The sequence below is a fragment of the Macaca nemestrina genome, chromosome 14, assembly GCF_043159975.1.
Source record: "Macaca nemestrina isolate mMacNem1 chromosome 14, mMacNem.hap1, whole genome shotgun sequence".
NCBI classification, from domain to species: Eukaryota; Metazoa; Chordata; class Mammalia; order Primates; family Cercopithecidae; genus Macaca; species Macaca nemestrina.
In genome coordinates this window covers 38,090,262-38,106,238 of record NC_092138.1, presented here as the reverse complement: position 1 = coordinate 38,106,238, position 15,977 = coordinate 38,090,262, and the positions used below count along the sequence as shown (strand labels likewise).

General features: G+C 36.4%; 1 protein-coding gene across 48 annotated transcripts in view; it reads left to right on the top strand.

Annotated features, from left to right (window-relative positions):
• Positions 1–15,977, top strand: part of LOC105489121 (protein tyrosine phosphatase receptor type D) — a 2,338,800-nt gene that overhangs the window by 2,205,412 nt on the left and 117,411 nt on the right. For 29 of the 48 annotated variants that reach the window (XM_071078779.1, XM_071078775.1, XM_071078771.1 and 26 more), the window contains 3 exons: positions 4,104–4,154; positions 9,819–9,860; positions 10,369–10,466. In XM_071078779.1, the coding sequence (XP_070934880.1) occupies positions 4,104–4,154; positions 9,819–9,860; positions 10,369–10,466 (191 nt within the window). The remainder of the gene's footprint in view (positions 1–4,103; positions 4,155–9,818; positions 9,861–10,368; positions 10,467–15,977) is intronic. The other 19 variants (XM_011753819.3, XM_071078808.1, XM_024795177.2 and 16 more) reach the window with 2 other exon arrangements.

Here is a 15,977-nt window from a genome sequence, read left to right as displayed (position 1 = left end):
TGTCTGGAAAATTTATACCATTTTACAAAGGAAATAGACTCTGCTGTTAATGTGAAATTCATAGAGATGTGACCATTTGCTTCAGGCTGCATAGATTTTAGCCAGTGGCTGTGAATTACCTTAATTACTTGTCAATAGAATGAGAGCAAAATGTGGGGTTGTTAACCCAATAACCCTTTTGTGCTTGTTCATCTCCTCTTTTTTACGAAGAAGCAAGGGTTCTCTTGGAAAATGAAATAAAATAATCCTTTATTAGGTGTTGTGTAACAGGTGCTATGATGCTACTTAATTTTTAGGTTTTTAAATTATTTACATTTCACTATCTGAAATGTGGCTTTTTAGTATATTATATCTACTATGAATGTATAATTGCTTATCCCCAAACATTATAACACTTGAAAATATTTATTAATAATATACATAAGTAGAGAATTAATAATCCACATCTTCTGTTAAAAAAAAAAGTCTTTCAATGAAATAAGATGGCTGTGATTTATATAACCAGTACCTAGTACAGAGTTTGTTCCCGAAGGCAAATTGATTTCCACTTCTGATGGGTCTGTTGTGAAGGATAAAATAGCAAACAAACAATACAATTTGAAATTCAGTAGGCCTTTCAGAAGGTAAAGAAAGCACATTGCTTCGTTCAGTGATTCCATAAATTCTACTTTCTCAAAAAAATCATTTTGTGAGTGATAGATTCATTTACATTCTAAGTTATTTTTTCTTTTGGAGAATCTAGATTTAAGGAGTCAGATCCTTTTTTCCTTAATTCTGCCTGTTATTCCCAATTTCATATAAATATAGCATTCCAACAATCTAAGTATGTCAAAGAACTGTGCCCTTAAATGCAGTACCACAAACACAGTTGGGTCAGAAAGTTAAGATTTCCGTCCACTGTTGCTCAGCTAAGGCACAAAGAGAAGACAGAGAAACGTGCTTTTTTGTCAGTATAACCATCCTTTTGAGGTTGGAGAGTGTGGGGAGGAACATTGCTTTAGCACATTTTCAAACTTTTAGACAAGAATCAAGTCACTCTCTGACACTGCTGAGAGCCTTCCAAAGAAGTAGCTTGGACTTGAATCTGTACGGAGCACTTTAAGGAGCTGCTGTATCTTCTCATTCTGAAGTCTCTGATGCTGCTGGCAGCTAGAGGTAGTTCAGGGCTGAAGCCCACTAGTCCATTATTGGCAACAAAGTTCTTGGTCTTTTTGGCATTAAGATGAGTGAAAAAAGAATCACCAACCCAGCCCCTTCTGAAAAACCATTTTATTTTTCTCTTATTGAGCATAATGTAATTGTGACTTAACCCATTGCTGCATCAGAGACAATATGGAATTGTTGAATAAATTTTTTTTCTCCCCCTAAATGGTAGTTTTTCTAGGGCTAGGACTAGATTTAGGATGAACAGTCTGATGGGATTCCAGGATGCTGCATAGTGTTAGGACTAATCTGTTACTTAAGTGATGGATTCACATGGTAAGTCTGGACAAATATACGGGAATATTTATCATTTTTTGTGCTTGCACACTTTCATTATTAAAGTATCCTTTACAATGAAAAAAAATCATGTCAGTCTGTGAAGCACTGTATGTAAGCACCTGAACAGGCTGGGGAAGCTCTTGCTTTCACAAGTGAAAGCAGGCACCTCAGCTTGTAAGTATTTTGCACAATTGTAAATATCTGTCTTATTGTAGTTCAGATGGCATTGTATAGCCAAGTTATATTTGAGACAGCATGAGCTACCTCATCATTTAAGAGAATAATGATTTAAACAATAAATCATTGATTATTAGTGTAGAAGGTCAGCCAGAATTAGTGTGGAACAGGCAATTTAAGTAACATCAGTTGTTTCACTAATAACTACCAAATTAAAATGGGGACTTAAGTATATAGGAAGGTATCATTTAGCTGACGTTTGACTTACTAGTTCTAACAGATAATGGAATAAGATGGGCAAGATAAGTAAAAGAGAGAGGTGATGTAGTAGAAGAATTTACTGGAATTATTAACTGCTGATCAAGTTTTACAAGTCTTTAAGGTCTGTGGAAGAAGGGAAGAAAATACTCACTTATAAAAGATGCATTTAAAGGAAACGTCCATTAAGCTCCATACATCTCTGTAACCAGCAGTAACTGGGTGTGCACTAGGATGGGTTAATAGATATGTTGCTTGTTAAACAAAAATGAACTGTGTTAGCCTCATTTGGAAGGAAAGTTTTCTCTTTCTTTCTTTTATAAACAATTTCCAAATTATTTTAGTCTGTCCCTCCCAGAGCATCTTCTCTTTAATTTCAAAGGCAACACGTTTATTGGGAAAATTTTGGAAAATAGAAAATAAGTTTGTTAACAGTTATTGCATATAGATTGTGACCATTTAGGTGTTCATTATACTACTCTTTAATTTTTGTACACTTGAAAATTTTTATAGTTGTATGGTGGGAAAGGGGCCAATAAAAGCACTTTTAGAGAAGAAAAATTACTCTTCATCCCACTTCTTTTTTTCTTTTTTTATTTGACATATTTAAAATAAACATTAAAATATTTTGTCATTACTCCAATTTAGTCTCCAGAAATATCTGCCATATACAGTTTCATGTATATCGTTCCAGACTTAATTTGTATATGTAGTTATTTAAATGATATAGAGTAGGTAGGGAGGAGTGTGTGTGTGTATGTATGTCGTATATATATACACACACAATTTGCTGTTGTGACATTTAACTATATAAAAATTGACCTTTTCCAAGTGAGTGTATTAATACGTCTTATCTTCTTTTTAACAGCCCATGGCAATGATGGTAGTCAGTTCTGTAGATATAAAAATGTATTAACTCGTTCGCTATTAGTGGAGGCTAAGTTATTTCTCATTTTTGCTATTACAGATACTACTGTATTGAACCCATATATTTTGACACCATCATTGCTATTTCTGCATGGCAGACACCTGGAAATTTAATAGCAGGGTCCTAGGGCAGGCACATTTACCATTTTGATAGAGAGACCCAATTACAGACTTTTCGAAATATTGTAAAAATCCTTTACTGAAGGTTTGACCCCCTCTGGCCCATGGTCTCTAGAATTGGACAAAATGATGAAGATAAATATAATATTATTAAAAGATGGTGATATATAAAAAAAAAACAAATCACTAATATGTGTTCATTTTTCTTCTTTTTCCCAGCAAAGAAAATTTAGAGGTTGAGGATCTTAGAGAAATTCACTTTCTTTTCAGTACAAAGAAAGTTGTAAGGGAAGAGCTACTGGTAGTACTGGTGGTGCACCAATCATCGACCTTTCCCTGTGCCTGCACATTCAATGTTAAAATGTCTGCTGTCCCTGTTCATACCTCCTCCCTGGCCCAAAAATACCTGCAAACAAAACCAAAATTATAGTGTTTATGCTTGCACCTTTTAGGAAAAGAGATTTAAAACTCGATGATCAGATATTACAACATAAAGACCTCGTTTTCATTCCGTGGATGACCTTAGTATGTTTTGCCCTAAAGCATACATGGATGGTAGGTGATTGATGGGCTGTGAAAAACAAAAACAAACTCGTAAAAAGTTAACGAGTCAGAAATATGGTATCAGCAGCAGAAGTGTCTGCACAGCAACTGAATAAGCTTTAAAAAGCTCTTCAGCTATCTCTTCTGATCTATTAATACTATTAATTGGATCAATGCTAACAAGATCCATTTTTATGTATACTTTCTTCATACATTCATATTTTATTTTATACTATAAGGAATTTAGGCATATGACCTAGGTTAAGAATACCGGATGTGTTCTTTCTGTTTTATTTTCTGAAAACGATGATTCATTAAATCTAAGTGCCAGATTTCTGATACAAAGAAACAGCTTGTTCAAATTCTGTATTTTGAGAAAGTCTACACTAGAATTGAATTTTACAAAAAATTTTTTAAATGTTTCGAGGCAGGATCTTGCTCTGTTCCCCAGGCTTGAGTGCAGTGGCACAATCATAGCTCACTGTAGCCTCAACATTCCCTGCTCAAGTAATCCTCCAACCTCAACCTCCCAAGTAACGGGACCACAGGCATGTGCCACCATGCCCGGTTCATTTAAATAATTTTTTTTTTTGCAGAAATGGGGTCTTCCTCGGTTGCCCAGGCTGGACAGAAACACCTGCAATCAAGTAAAATTTTTGAATTTTAATTATGCCATTCAGTACTTACCTAGAAGAGCACTTTTGGTGACTCTTATTTAATAATGATCCCCAGTCACATATCAAGTCTAATTGTCGTTATCGTTGTATCAGGAAGCTTTCAAATCAATGTTCTCTTTATCTTTAATTTATCATTAGTTTGTGATACAAATAATAAACATAGCAGAGTATTTGTATTTCATTCAGGGAATTCTAAATAGTGCATAAATTATGTTAAAAATATGACAAATATTTAATGAACTAATTTTCTGTTTCTGACTGTTAGCTCATAGAAGTCTACTTTTGTTAAGACTGTGGTAATTGATTTGATGAAAAAATTAGCTTCTCTTTGGTCCATAAGCACAAACTATTCTCCAGACTTTATCACAGTTTGTCAGTAAGGAAAGTCATGAAGAGACTATTACTGAGTCATTACAAACACACATATATAGTGACAGAAAAAAATCATCTAAATGATATACCACCATTGTTAATTACTTCAAAAACTCTACTTAGCAGAATAGTTATATAGTGCCTATTGGCATTTAATGTAAAGTTTAAAAGTATGAAAATAGAGCAAGTGTTTCATAAATATTTTTCTATGGATAATAAAATCATTTGAAGCATTCAGTAGCCTTACTGACTTAGTAAACTAGAGCAGGACATTTGAAAAGCAAAAATACCATAAATTAGGTTCTAAAAAGTATTCTGCCAAATGGCATTCCAGTTTTTAACATTTTAAATTCATACCGTTAGTTCATGTTTTCATGGAAACTTAGGATATTTTGGCAAGAAGTACCTGGAAAATACAGATGTGCTTTTGCATCCTCTTTTCCTCTTCCCCATCACTGAAACAGGTGACCTAGGTGAAGTCCCTATATTGACACTTTTTCGCAAACTGAGGATGGTTTATGATCTCTGTCTTGCTGCATAGACAGCCCAAACAGTCTTAAAGACCCAGCTTTATGTACCTGTCACCACTTGTCCAGGGATGTTAAATGATTTGAGAGAGAGCATGGCGTAATGTGAAATGTGCTAAATGAGAGTGGACATGGTATGGGATCAAATCCTCATGCAGCTACAGTTCTGCTGATAATGATGACCTTGATCGAGTTCTTTAACTCTCCTGGGCTTCATTTTTCTAATTGGTAGAATTATTGGGGGATCAGGTTAGAGAGAGGGGAGGTAGATGAACCCATAGAGGATGAACCATGCAAGAAGCATACTTCTTTATATCCCCAGCACAAAGCAGTATTGTCTTGTGGATACAAGCTTGCAATCTGTCACTCCCAACACTCCTTGATTCTAATTCACATACACACAGATGAAAGAAGGTTTTGTTCTTTTAAAACAAAGGCCATAATCTAGTTAGCCATATGTGGACTGCAGAAGAGCTTCTTTTGACATGGACTGAGTTTCAACAAAATTTTGAGTCAAATTGAAAACTGAGGAAATGCCACAGGAAACTCTGAATTTTTAGTGGCTATTGAAAACCTGAACAGTCTGAACCGATTGGCCTTGCATTCTCACTTGGCAGAGCAAGTCCTGGAGCTGAATAGTTTCACCCTTTTCAGAAGCCCCCCCACGTGTACACTAGCCCTAAAGATGAGTGACATTGAGACTGAGCGTTAGTTGCCATTTATGTCACGCTTATGGCTATTTTTCACATAGTAAAGAATTATTGTTCTTTCTGGAGTCTCTGTTCAAAGTACAGAAACAAAAGCCAGCCCTGGAAACCTGCTCATTGTGAGGAAATGGGAATTACTGAATTTTGTGTGTGTGTGTGAAAATATTGACTGTATAATACTTAGCCACCTTCAGTCATTTATCTTACCAGTCTAGCCCCTTTCATCCATGGAGACTTTGCCCCCCACTTTATTTAGAAGATCGCAAATGCCATTCTAGAAATACTACAGTAGAAAGATGCCCAAGCTGCATGTTGAGATGTTATTTACTGTCTGGGCTTATGTAGAGAAATCATCTAACTTTTCTGGATTTGAGTCCTCTTGTATAAAATGAAAGTGCTGGACTAAGTCGTCTCTAAGGTGCCTCTCAGGTTAAGATGCCATGATTTTAAAGTTTACTTCTTATAAGGAAGTCACCATGACATTAGTCTTACAAATATGTACCCTATTAAAGGGAGCCATCCTGTTTTTTCCTCCAAACTAAGGCAGATTTCAGTGACTGCATCTGTCATTTTTCACGTTGACACTATACTATGGAGATCATAGCTTCAAAATGAAAAGTCTTACCAGATTTGACGCGTGCCTTTAAAATGCATTTATGGGCCAGGCACAGTGGCTCATGCCTGTAATTCTAGCACTTTGGAAGGCCAAGGCAGGTGGATCACGAGGTCAGGAGTTTGAGACCAGCCTGACCAACATGGTGAAACCCCGTCTCTACTAAAAATATAAATATTAGCCGGGTGTGGTGGTGCGTCCCTGTAATCCCAGCTACTCAGAAGGCTGAAGCAGGAGAACCGCTTGAACCCGGGAAGTGGAGCTTGCAGTGAGCTGAGGTTGCACCACTACACTCCAGCCTGGGCAACTGGGCAACAGAGTAAGACTCCATCTCAAAAAATAAAAAAAAATAAAAAAAGGCATTTCTGTTGTACATTTGTAGCTTTGAACTGATGAGATCATGACACTGGCAAGCCCTCCCTATTTGTTAGCTCTCCTTCAAGTTCTTGGCTGCTAATAATAGCTGAAGTACTAAAGCTTGCTAATGGGATGTTAGAGGGGATTCAAGAATATCACCAAGAGAAAGCTCATCTCATTCTCTTAAATCTTGATATGACTTCTAAATGGAAAAAAAAAAGGAATAAATGGAGTTATAGGCCCCGCCTCATGAATCGCATAGGACTAAGAGCCAGCGCTGGGGAACTTTAAAAATATCAATATATAGCTCCCACATCCAGAGACCTTAATTGGTCTGGTGTACAGCCTGAAAAAAAAAAATTAAAGCACATCAAGTAATTTAAATGTGAAAACTCTGATGTAGTAAAGACTTTGGTTGATAGACCGTGAGCAGTGGTCATGTTGCCAGACAAAACATTGAAAGGATACCACAGTGAGATCAACTTCATAGTTTTCTTAGTGTCTATCTTTTCATTTAAAATCTAACATATTTATATCATATAACTTTCTTTCAATATTGGGCAGTGGAGATGTTTCTGCAGAATTTTGTAACAATATTTTGAAGTAGATCCTTGATCATTGTTTTCTGATATGAGCTAAACAGTTTCAACTTAGAGGAGTTTTACTCTGGAGGATTATTTTTATGCTGACATTCAGTCTTTTCTGATATATGATATAACATCATAATAGACTGTGTTTACACTTTGATAATGAGAGAAAATAGCAGCAAACTTAAATAGTTGAAAAAATAAACAATTCAACTGCATACTACTTTTCTATTTTGTAAAAAGTAAGTACTCTCCACCCCCCCTCAAAGAAGAGGTACAATAACTTTTAGAACCCTTACATTTGCACCATGTCCAATAGACCCTTCTCTGTTCAGAAGTTCTATCTGTGTGTGGGAAGAATGAAAGTTATGAAGAAGAGAATGGCTCTTGAATTTATCTAGTTCTATACTCTGATTTTAACAGTTAAAGAAATCAAAGGCGCTTCACAAATGGTGATTTGTCCCTATTAGTAGATGACAAAACCAGAAGTAGAACCCAAGTCCAGTATTCTAAGCCAGGATTCTTTCTCCCGTACCATTGGATTCACACAAATTCTCCTCCCTTTTCTGTGAAACATCCATCTGCCATTTTTACTTAGAAATTGAGTTGTAATATGGTATCCAATGATAAGTTTTATGTAGCGATTCTTTAATGCTATGATATCTTGCATGTAATAGATATACGTATATATATTCTGATGTGGAATATAATGAGCCAATGTAGATCTGCTTGAATTTTTCTTTAATAAGCTTCCAATATAATAATTCCAGATCATGTGCCAGTGCATGCCTCAAGTAAATATGTTGATCACATCTTTGGTTATTATTATGGTCTTCTACTGCTGTAATACTAATACTTTTCCCATCTCCAACTGGCTTTACTTTTTGCAGCTTTGAGCAGTAATTCAGTCCCCTACGCCTCCCTGATTGGCTCTGTGTCCTCCCTCTCTAGCCAAACCACCACTCAGTCCATATATGATAATAACTCTCTCCCACGATTCGCTCGAAAAGGTCTAAACATCTTTGTCTCTATTATTTTCTCTGTTGAAGTACTGTAATGATGTCCATATCGGTCCATTTCCATTTCCAGATAAGCCTAAAGTCACCTATGCCTTTGCATTTCCATTCTTTTCATTGGGGGTGCCTCATCTGGATAAGATCATGTAATTATCAGATCACTGTCACCCTCTCACTTCCTCCACAGAATGTAAATTATTTCAGTTCTACCACTAATACAGAAAAGTTTCAGAAAGGGTTCCAAAATTTTGTTCCAAAGGCATTATTATATCACCAACAAAGAATTTCTACTTGCAAGCAATTCAGTTTTATTGGCTCTCCACTAAAATTTTAGCTGACTGGAAGCAGACCTTCATAGCCATAAAAACTAAACCACCAGAATTCACAACACTTGCTAAAGTGGTAGTCTTTAAAGAGCGGGGTAGCTTTTACTTAACTTACCAGAACCATTGACAATTTGGCATTTGAGATAAAGGAACTTACTGGGTGACTTTTAACAATGGTATAATTCCTAAAATGCTCTTAAAGTAGTCACATGTCATGTTGACTCTATGGCCATCATTCTGTAGCCTCCCTCCAGAGAGCCACAGTGACAGCAGAATGTCAACAACACATGGCTTCCAGTTTGAGCTCCTCCCTCATTCTTTTTCTGCTTCAGTGGCTTCCCTGGGGACACGCTAGTTCAGGTTTTTCTAGCCAGCTGGAATTTGTGTCTGTGAGATAAGAGTCAGCAATGCTCTTTCATGATACTTCTGTAAAATTAATAGGAAAAAAAAAAGACAAAACATATGAAAAGTGAGAAAACATCAGAAAGACACAGGAGTCACCAAAATTAATAGTGGATTATTTTTCATGGAATCTATGAAATTAATATATCTTCCACTGGCTGAATGAACTAGAATGTGTCAGCCCCCGTCTCTGCTTTCCTTCTTTCTTCACCCTCTTTCCCTCCTGTCTTTTCATCATTTGATCACTTTCCTGAATTCATTTCTCATTAGTGGACAAAGATGTTTACACCTAAAGTAGATTGTAGGTTTGCTGGGGGTTGAATAATGGGGACCTGGGGCAAAATATCACAGAGTTGTTAGTGTGGCCATTTATAAATGTCCAGAAGAAGGCTGCAACCCCAACCTCTACAATCTGCTACTAGTGGAAACATTTTTGAAGCTCAGTTTGGTGTCTGATTGTGCCTTCAGTGATTATCGTCAGTGAGCCGTGGTGCATGTCATTCTTTGTGTCTATGTTTGCATGTGAATGTCAGTCACCTACAGGTTTGTGAAATACTAGTGATCTTAATGTAGTAGTCACATTGTACTAGCCACAATGTATAATGAATCCTGCAAAAACTTGCAGCATTTTGATTAGTCCTTTGGAAAAATATATCAGGCTTTCCATTTCATTTTTTTTAAGAATTTGTTCTATTTTATTTTATTTACACCATCATTTCCTTTGCAGGTTCAGATGATTCCGGTTACCCTGGTAACCTTCATTCTTCAAGTTAGTTTTCCTTGATTATGCATAAGTCATTTTATGTTTACTATCAAGCTACTACTCTTTCCCTTTTAGGCCTTTCTCAGTGTCTGTTTTCTTAGTTCACTTTACACCATTTAATTCCACACAATTTCCATTTCATACAGTGCAGGAGAAGGAGTTTGAAATGGCATAAAAGTCATTACTCAAAGCAGAAGTTGACATCAAGCCTGACTGTCAGTTTCCTCCGCTAGCTAACCTCATTGATTCATAGCACAATAACGCTTTCTTTTACACTAGGAGTGTTAGTTTGGAGATTTTGCTTGGTGACTTTTCATTTGGCTACAAAATTCATCTTCCCAGAGCATGTCCTGCTTTGAGTAACCAAACTATTTGCCTGCTTCCTCACCTAAAACATCTTTACTACTCACATATTTTCAGGCCATTTCTAACTATAGTATTCTCTATATTTTGGAATGGCTAGCATCGTTTTCATTTGTTTTCAAATGTTTTTCTTCTTTCCTTTTTTCAATAGGTATGGCTAGCCATCCTCCAATACCCATCTTGGAACTTGCAGACCACATTGAAAGATTGAAAGCAAATGACAACTTGAAGTTTTCCCAGGAATATGAGGTAATTCACTGTGTTTATTCTTTATAGTAATTTTAAGAGTTGCTCTTCTCTTTTTTTGACCATATTCTTGAAAATTAACCTCATCAGTGCTTTTCCCTTTAAATATGACTCAAATACGATATAAAAATGTATAACGAATTGCCAACTTAAAAGTGTCTGCACAAGCAATATAGTAATTACAATTTTAAAGTGTTAATTTTACATTTGTTCATTATTACTTGCTGAGATTATGAATTTTCTAACTTTTATTTTTAATTGGCAATAATTGTATATATTTATATATATGGATTATTATTAATTATAGTCACCATTCTGTGTAATAGATCACTAAAGCTTATTCCTGCTGTCTAGCTAAAACTGATCAACATCTCCCCTTTCTCCAGCCATCGGTTGGTAATCACCATTCTACTATCTACTCCTATGAGTTTGACTTCTTTAGATTTCACATATAAATGAGATCATGCAGTATTTGTCTTCTAGTTTTTCAGTTCCTAGAATATACTAAATTGATAAGGTTTCCAGCATACCAAATAGGTGCCAAATACACTGATTTGTGATAAGAATCCTCATCTAAAAAAGAAGGATTACAGAGATTAAGTACATTTCTCAAGACTCTTGGTTTCATAAGCCATGAAAACTCTGTAATTATTGAGTACATATATATTACCTTAGCCTTCAATTAGTTAGAGCTAATATTAACATAGAAATATATTTTCAGAGAGTTGCTTGTTTTTGAAGAAATGGTGCACTGAATGCTATCTTAAAATTCCAGAATCCTTAAAAAGTCTATGTGAATTATTGATGAAGGTAAATTAAAAGCCTGTGTGAATGCACATGTATGTGGGTGTGTATTTGGATATTGTGGTATATATCAAGCAAAATTTTATAAAACTGGATATTTCTGGTATTCTCCAGCAACAAGGATGCTTAATGAAGCCAATTAATGAATTGTTGATAACCAGACCATAATTATTTTTCCTAGACCAGTTTTAACATAATATTAAAATGTACAGCTAAAATCTTGTAGTTGTACCAAATAATAAAAGGTTATTGGGTACCTGGGCAGCCCAAATTTCACCATCAGGGATTTCTACTGATTTACTTACTGGGAGTTGTTAACACATTCCTGTTACCTCTTGGTATCTGTTGTATCAGCCTTAATTGGGGCAGTTGCACTGGACCTACCAGCTCTAACATTCTACCCTATCATATTCTGTAGCAAAACACTCTAAGAGGACCCCCAACCTCAAGTGGCTTAGAGGGGTCACAAAAATAAGAAGACGCTCCATATAAGAGAACATGGAGCAGTGAGGCCTGTGGCAGTCTAAATATCCTCATGGCCTTCCCATAATCTTCAAATATTCAAATGTTCATTATTTTAAGTTACTGTGCTGGAAAACCAAAACATATCTGTAGTCTCATTCACCTCCACCCTCAAGAGCCAGACCGCCTTTTATTCAATTTGCCTACTCCAGCATCTTTGTCATATATTTGATAGGACACAAAAATTTTGTTTGTTTCCTCACCTTTTTATTAAGTTACATTTTCCTTTATTCTGCACCAAGCATTCAGGAGAACATTTTCAATGTTGGGAAAATTCACACTGGAACGCACGTTATCTTCTTTTCTCAAATGGTCGGCAGCTTATTTCTTTCGTGCTCTTCCTGTTGATCAGAATAGCTCTTTTAAAAATATGCAGTATCCTTTAAAACACCTTCTAGAGTTTCTGATTTAGGGCTTAAGGCTCCAGAGTGAGTTTTAGAAGAGAAAATAAGGCAAATCATAAATAGCACCTGGGGCAACATAAAAAACCCTTAGTTATGTCAATGTTTATGAACCAGAAATCTTTCATCACTCCGACCTACTTTTTATTGTTATGTGATTCTTATTATTTTGCCATGTGATATTTTTTCACGGACCTGCTTTAATTATTTATTTTTGATTATGGGTTACATAATGGGTCACAAATTATGGAAATACAATAACTCGACCTGTGAATAAGCCATTAATTCACTCTCCACCAATATAACTTTAAACCACAGGCAATAATATAGTCATGCATCACTTGATGACAGGGATGCTTTCAGAGAAATGTGTTCTTAGGTGATTTTTGTCATTGTGCAAACTTCATGGAGTATAGCAAGCTAGATAGTATAGTCTATTATACACTTAAGCTATGTGGTCTAGCCCACTGCTCCTAGGCTACAATCCTGTACAGCAGGTTGCTATACCCAACAGTAACTGTTTGTGTGTTTAAACAAAGAAAAGGTAAGGTAAAAATACTGTACAAAGAGTTTTAGGCCAGGCGCGGTGACTCACACGTGTAATCCCAGCATTTTGGAGTCCGAGGCAGGTGGATCACCTGAGTTCAGGAGTTCAGGACCAGCCTGGCCAACACGGTGAAACCCCGTCTCTACTAAAAATACAAAATTAGCCAGGCCTGGTGGCAGGTGCCTGTAATCCCAGCCACGCGGGAGGCTGAGACAGGAAAATCGCTTGAACCCGGAGGTGGAGGTTGCAGTGATCCAAGATCACACCATTGCACTCCAGCCTGGGCGACAAGAGTGAAACAAACAACAAAAGAATTAAATGGTTCCCCTATGTAGGACACTTAGCATGAATGGCGCTTGCAAGACTGGTAGTTGCTGTGGCTGTCAGTGAGAGTAGTGAGTGAATGTAGAGGCCTAGGACATTACTGTATACTACTGTAGACTTTATAAACACTATAAACTTAGGCTACGACAAATTTGTTTTAAAACTTTATTTCAACAGTAGATTAACCTTAGCTTACTGTAACTACTTTATAAAATTTTTAAACTTTTTGACATCACTTAGCTTAAAACACAAACACATCATACAGCTATACAAAAACATTTTTTCTTTTATCCTTATTTTGTAAGCGTTTTTCTATTTAAGTTATTTTAACTTTTTAAAATTTTTGGTTAAAAACTAAGATGCAAAGACATGCATTAATCTAGGCCTGCACAGAGTCAGAATCATCAGTATCACTGTCTTCTGCCTTCACGTTTTGTCCACTGGAACATCTTCAGGGTGACAGCATGGAGCTGTCATCTCCTATAACGATAATGCCTTCTTCTGGATACCTCTTGAAGGACCTACCTAGGGCTGTTTTAAAGTTCTCTTTTTTTAAATAAATAAAAGGAGTGCACTTTAAAATAACAATGAAATACATACTTTAGTAAACACATAAACTAGTAACATATTCACTTTTTATTAAATATTATGTACTGTACATAATTGTATGTGCTTGAGTGGTAGCAGAGTAAGTTGAATTACACCAACATCTCTACAACCACATGAGTAATGCACCATGCTGGGACGTTACGACAGCTACCACATCCCTAGGTGATGGGAATTTCTTCAGATCTATTATAGTTTTATGGATCAATCTCTTATTTGTGGTTTGTTGTGGACTGAAATGTCATTATGCAGCACATGGCTATAAAAGCATCACTCAAGCAATCTCAGTTGCATCCATTGAATATAATAACTGGCCTCCTTTAAATATGGAATTTTCAAGAAATGCTACATGTAAAGATACTTTAATGATCCTCATTTAGCCATTAGATCAGAAGTGCTCCTTGAAAATAGTTATGAACTGCATGCTGGCAATGCTGCTATGCACAGCTTCCCCAGTAGGCTTAGCCTTGGACATGATAGCCCACATAGACTCTTCACTGATGTTCATGATGATGATCTGTGATTAAAGCTCCCTGGGCATGAATTGACTCTACTGTGCCTTAACAAGCATGAAGGAGATGTTTAAGTGTTGTATTCAACAGTGATAATAGGATTAAGACCTCAACATAAAAATTTAGGCTTAGAGCAACACTTTGTGGGGAAAAATTGTTTATTCTACATAAACTTGAATAGATTTTTACTGGCTTTCAGCAAAGAAAATAGAGGAAAGAAAACTCACATTGCTTTCAAACACCTGATTATTTTGGCATAATCACTGTGAGTAAATGTTTACTTAGAACTTGTAACATACATGAAGCTAAATTTTTTACTGTGATTCTAAGACTAACACAGGTTAAAGGCATGAGAGCCGTTTGCACTGATCCTGAGGTCAGAATAGGAGGAAGTAGGTTAGATTGTAGCACAGTATTATTAGATCCTATGAGACACTTCCTGTACTATAAAGGCCTTGAACTCCAATACTGAATTTAGTGAAAGCTAGAAGAATGGACCTGAGAAATTAGTGTAACCCCATCTCTGCAGGTCTTTATAAACACTTTAGATGTCCATTTTCTGAGATGAAACTAAAAAGTCCTACTGGAATTTAAGTAATCTCAATTTGAGAATGGTATCTGGAATGCAGGGAATAAAGTCCTCCTTAAAGTTGGTGTGGCTGTTAAAGTCCATTTATTAGGCTGGTGAATCTTTAAATCAGAATAATATGTGTAGGTCTTGCCAAACAAAATCTTGGGCTGTCGCCTACAGATCATTTGGTTGCCTATTTAAAATTGAAATTCCAAGGAAGAAGTCAAATCCCTGAATAGACCAATAACAAGTTCTGAAATTGAGGCAGTAATTAATAGCCTACCAATCAAAAAAAGCCCAGGACCCGATGGATTCACAGCCAAATTCTACCAGAGGTACAAAGAGGAACTGGTACCATTCCTTCTAAAACTATTACAAACGGTAGAAAAAGAGGGACTCCTCCCTAACTCATTTTATGAGGCCAGCATCATCCTGATACGAAAACCTGGCAGAGACACAATAAAATTGAAATTCCTGGTTCCAACCCCAGAAATGCTAGTTTAATAGGTCAGCTGTGGTATCCACGAATCTGCATTTTAAAAGAGCTCTTCAGCTGACTTTGATGCAGGTACTTCAAAGACTTCAATTTGAGGAATGTCATCGGTTTAGGGTAATGTATTACAGAACATGATCCCCAGTCTTCATTTCACCATTTGCTGAGATAGCATATAGACTAGTATATTTAAGATTTAATCAGAAGGCATCATCACAGTGATGTATGTACAAATCTTATTTAGACTAGATAGATTGTAAGAAACTATAGCCCCTGGAAATTCTCAAGGAAAGACAGAAGAGCATTTCTGATGTATTATAGAGCCAAGGCTAACAGTAAAGGTACACACTAAGAACGGTCATCTAGAACTGAAAGGCTGTGGTAATTTCCTGATATCTTCTCTGGAGCTTTCATCTTTATGCTTTCTCTGGGGTGGCTTCATTCTTCCCCTGATACAAGCCAGCGTCTTCTTTTTTTCTCGCCCACACACAGAAAACATGGTCTTTAATCATATTTTCATTTACATACAGGCCCCATAAAGAGACTGAGTTGTTCTTGCCAGTCACATTTTAAATGCCAGAGAACAAAGTCTGAACTCTAGCTAATTGATGGTTTGTTGTGGGGACACACGTTGGGACGTAACTGCTAACAGTCCACTTATGCAGATCTTGGATGGAGGAGAGGGAAATTTCTGTGTAAGGGGGCTTGTGAGCTGGGAGGAGGAACCAATAATT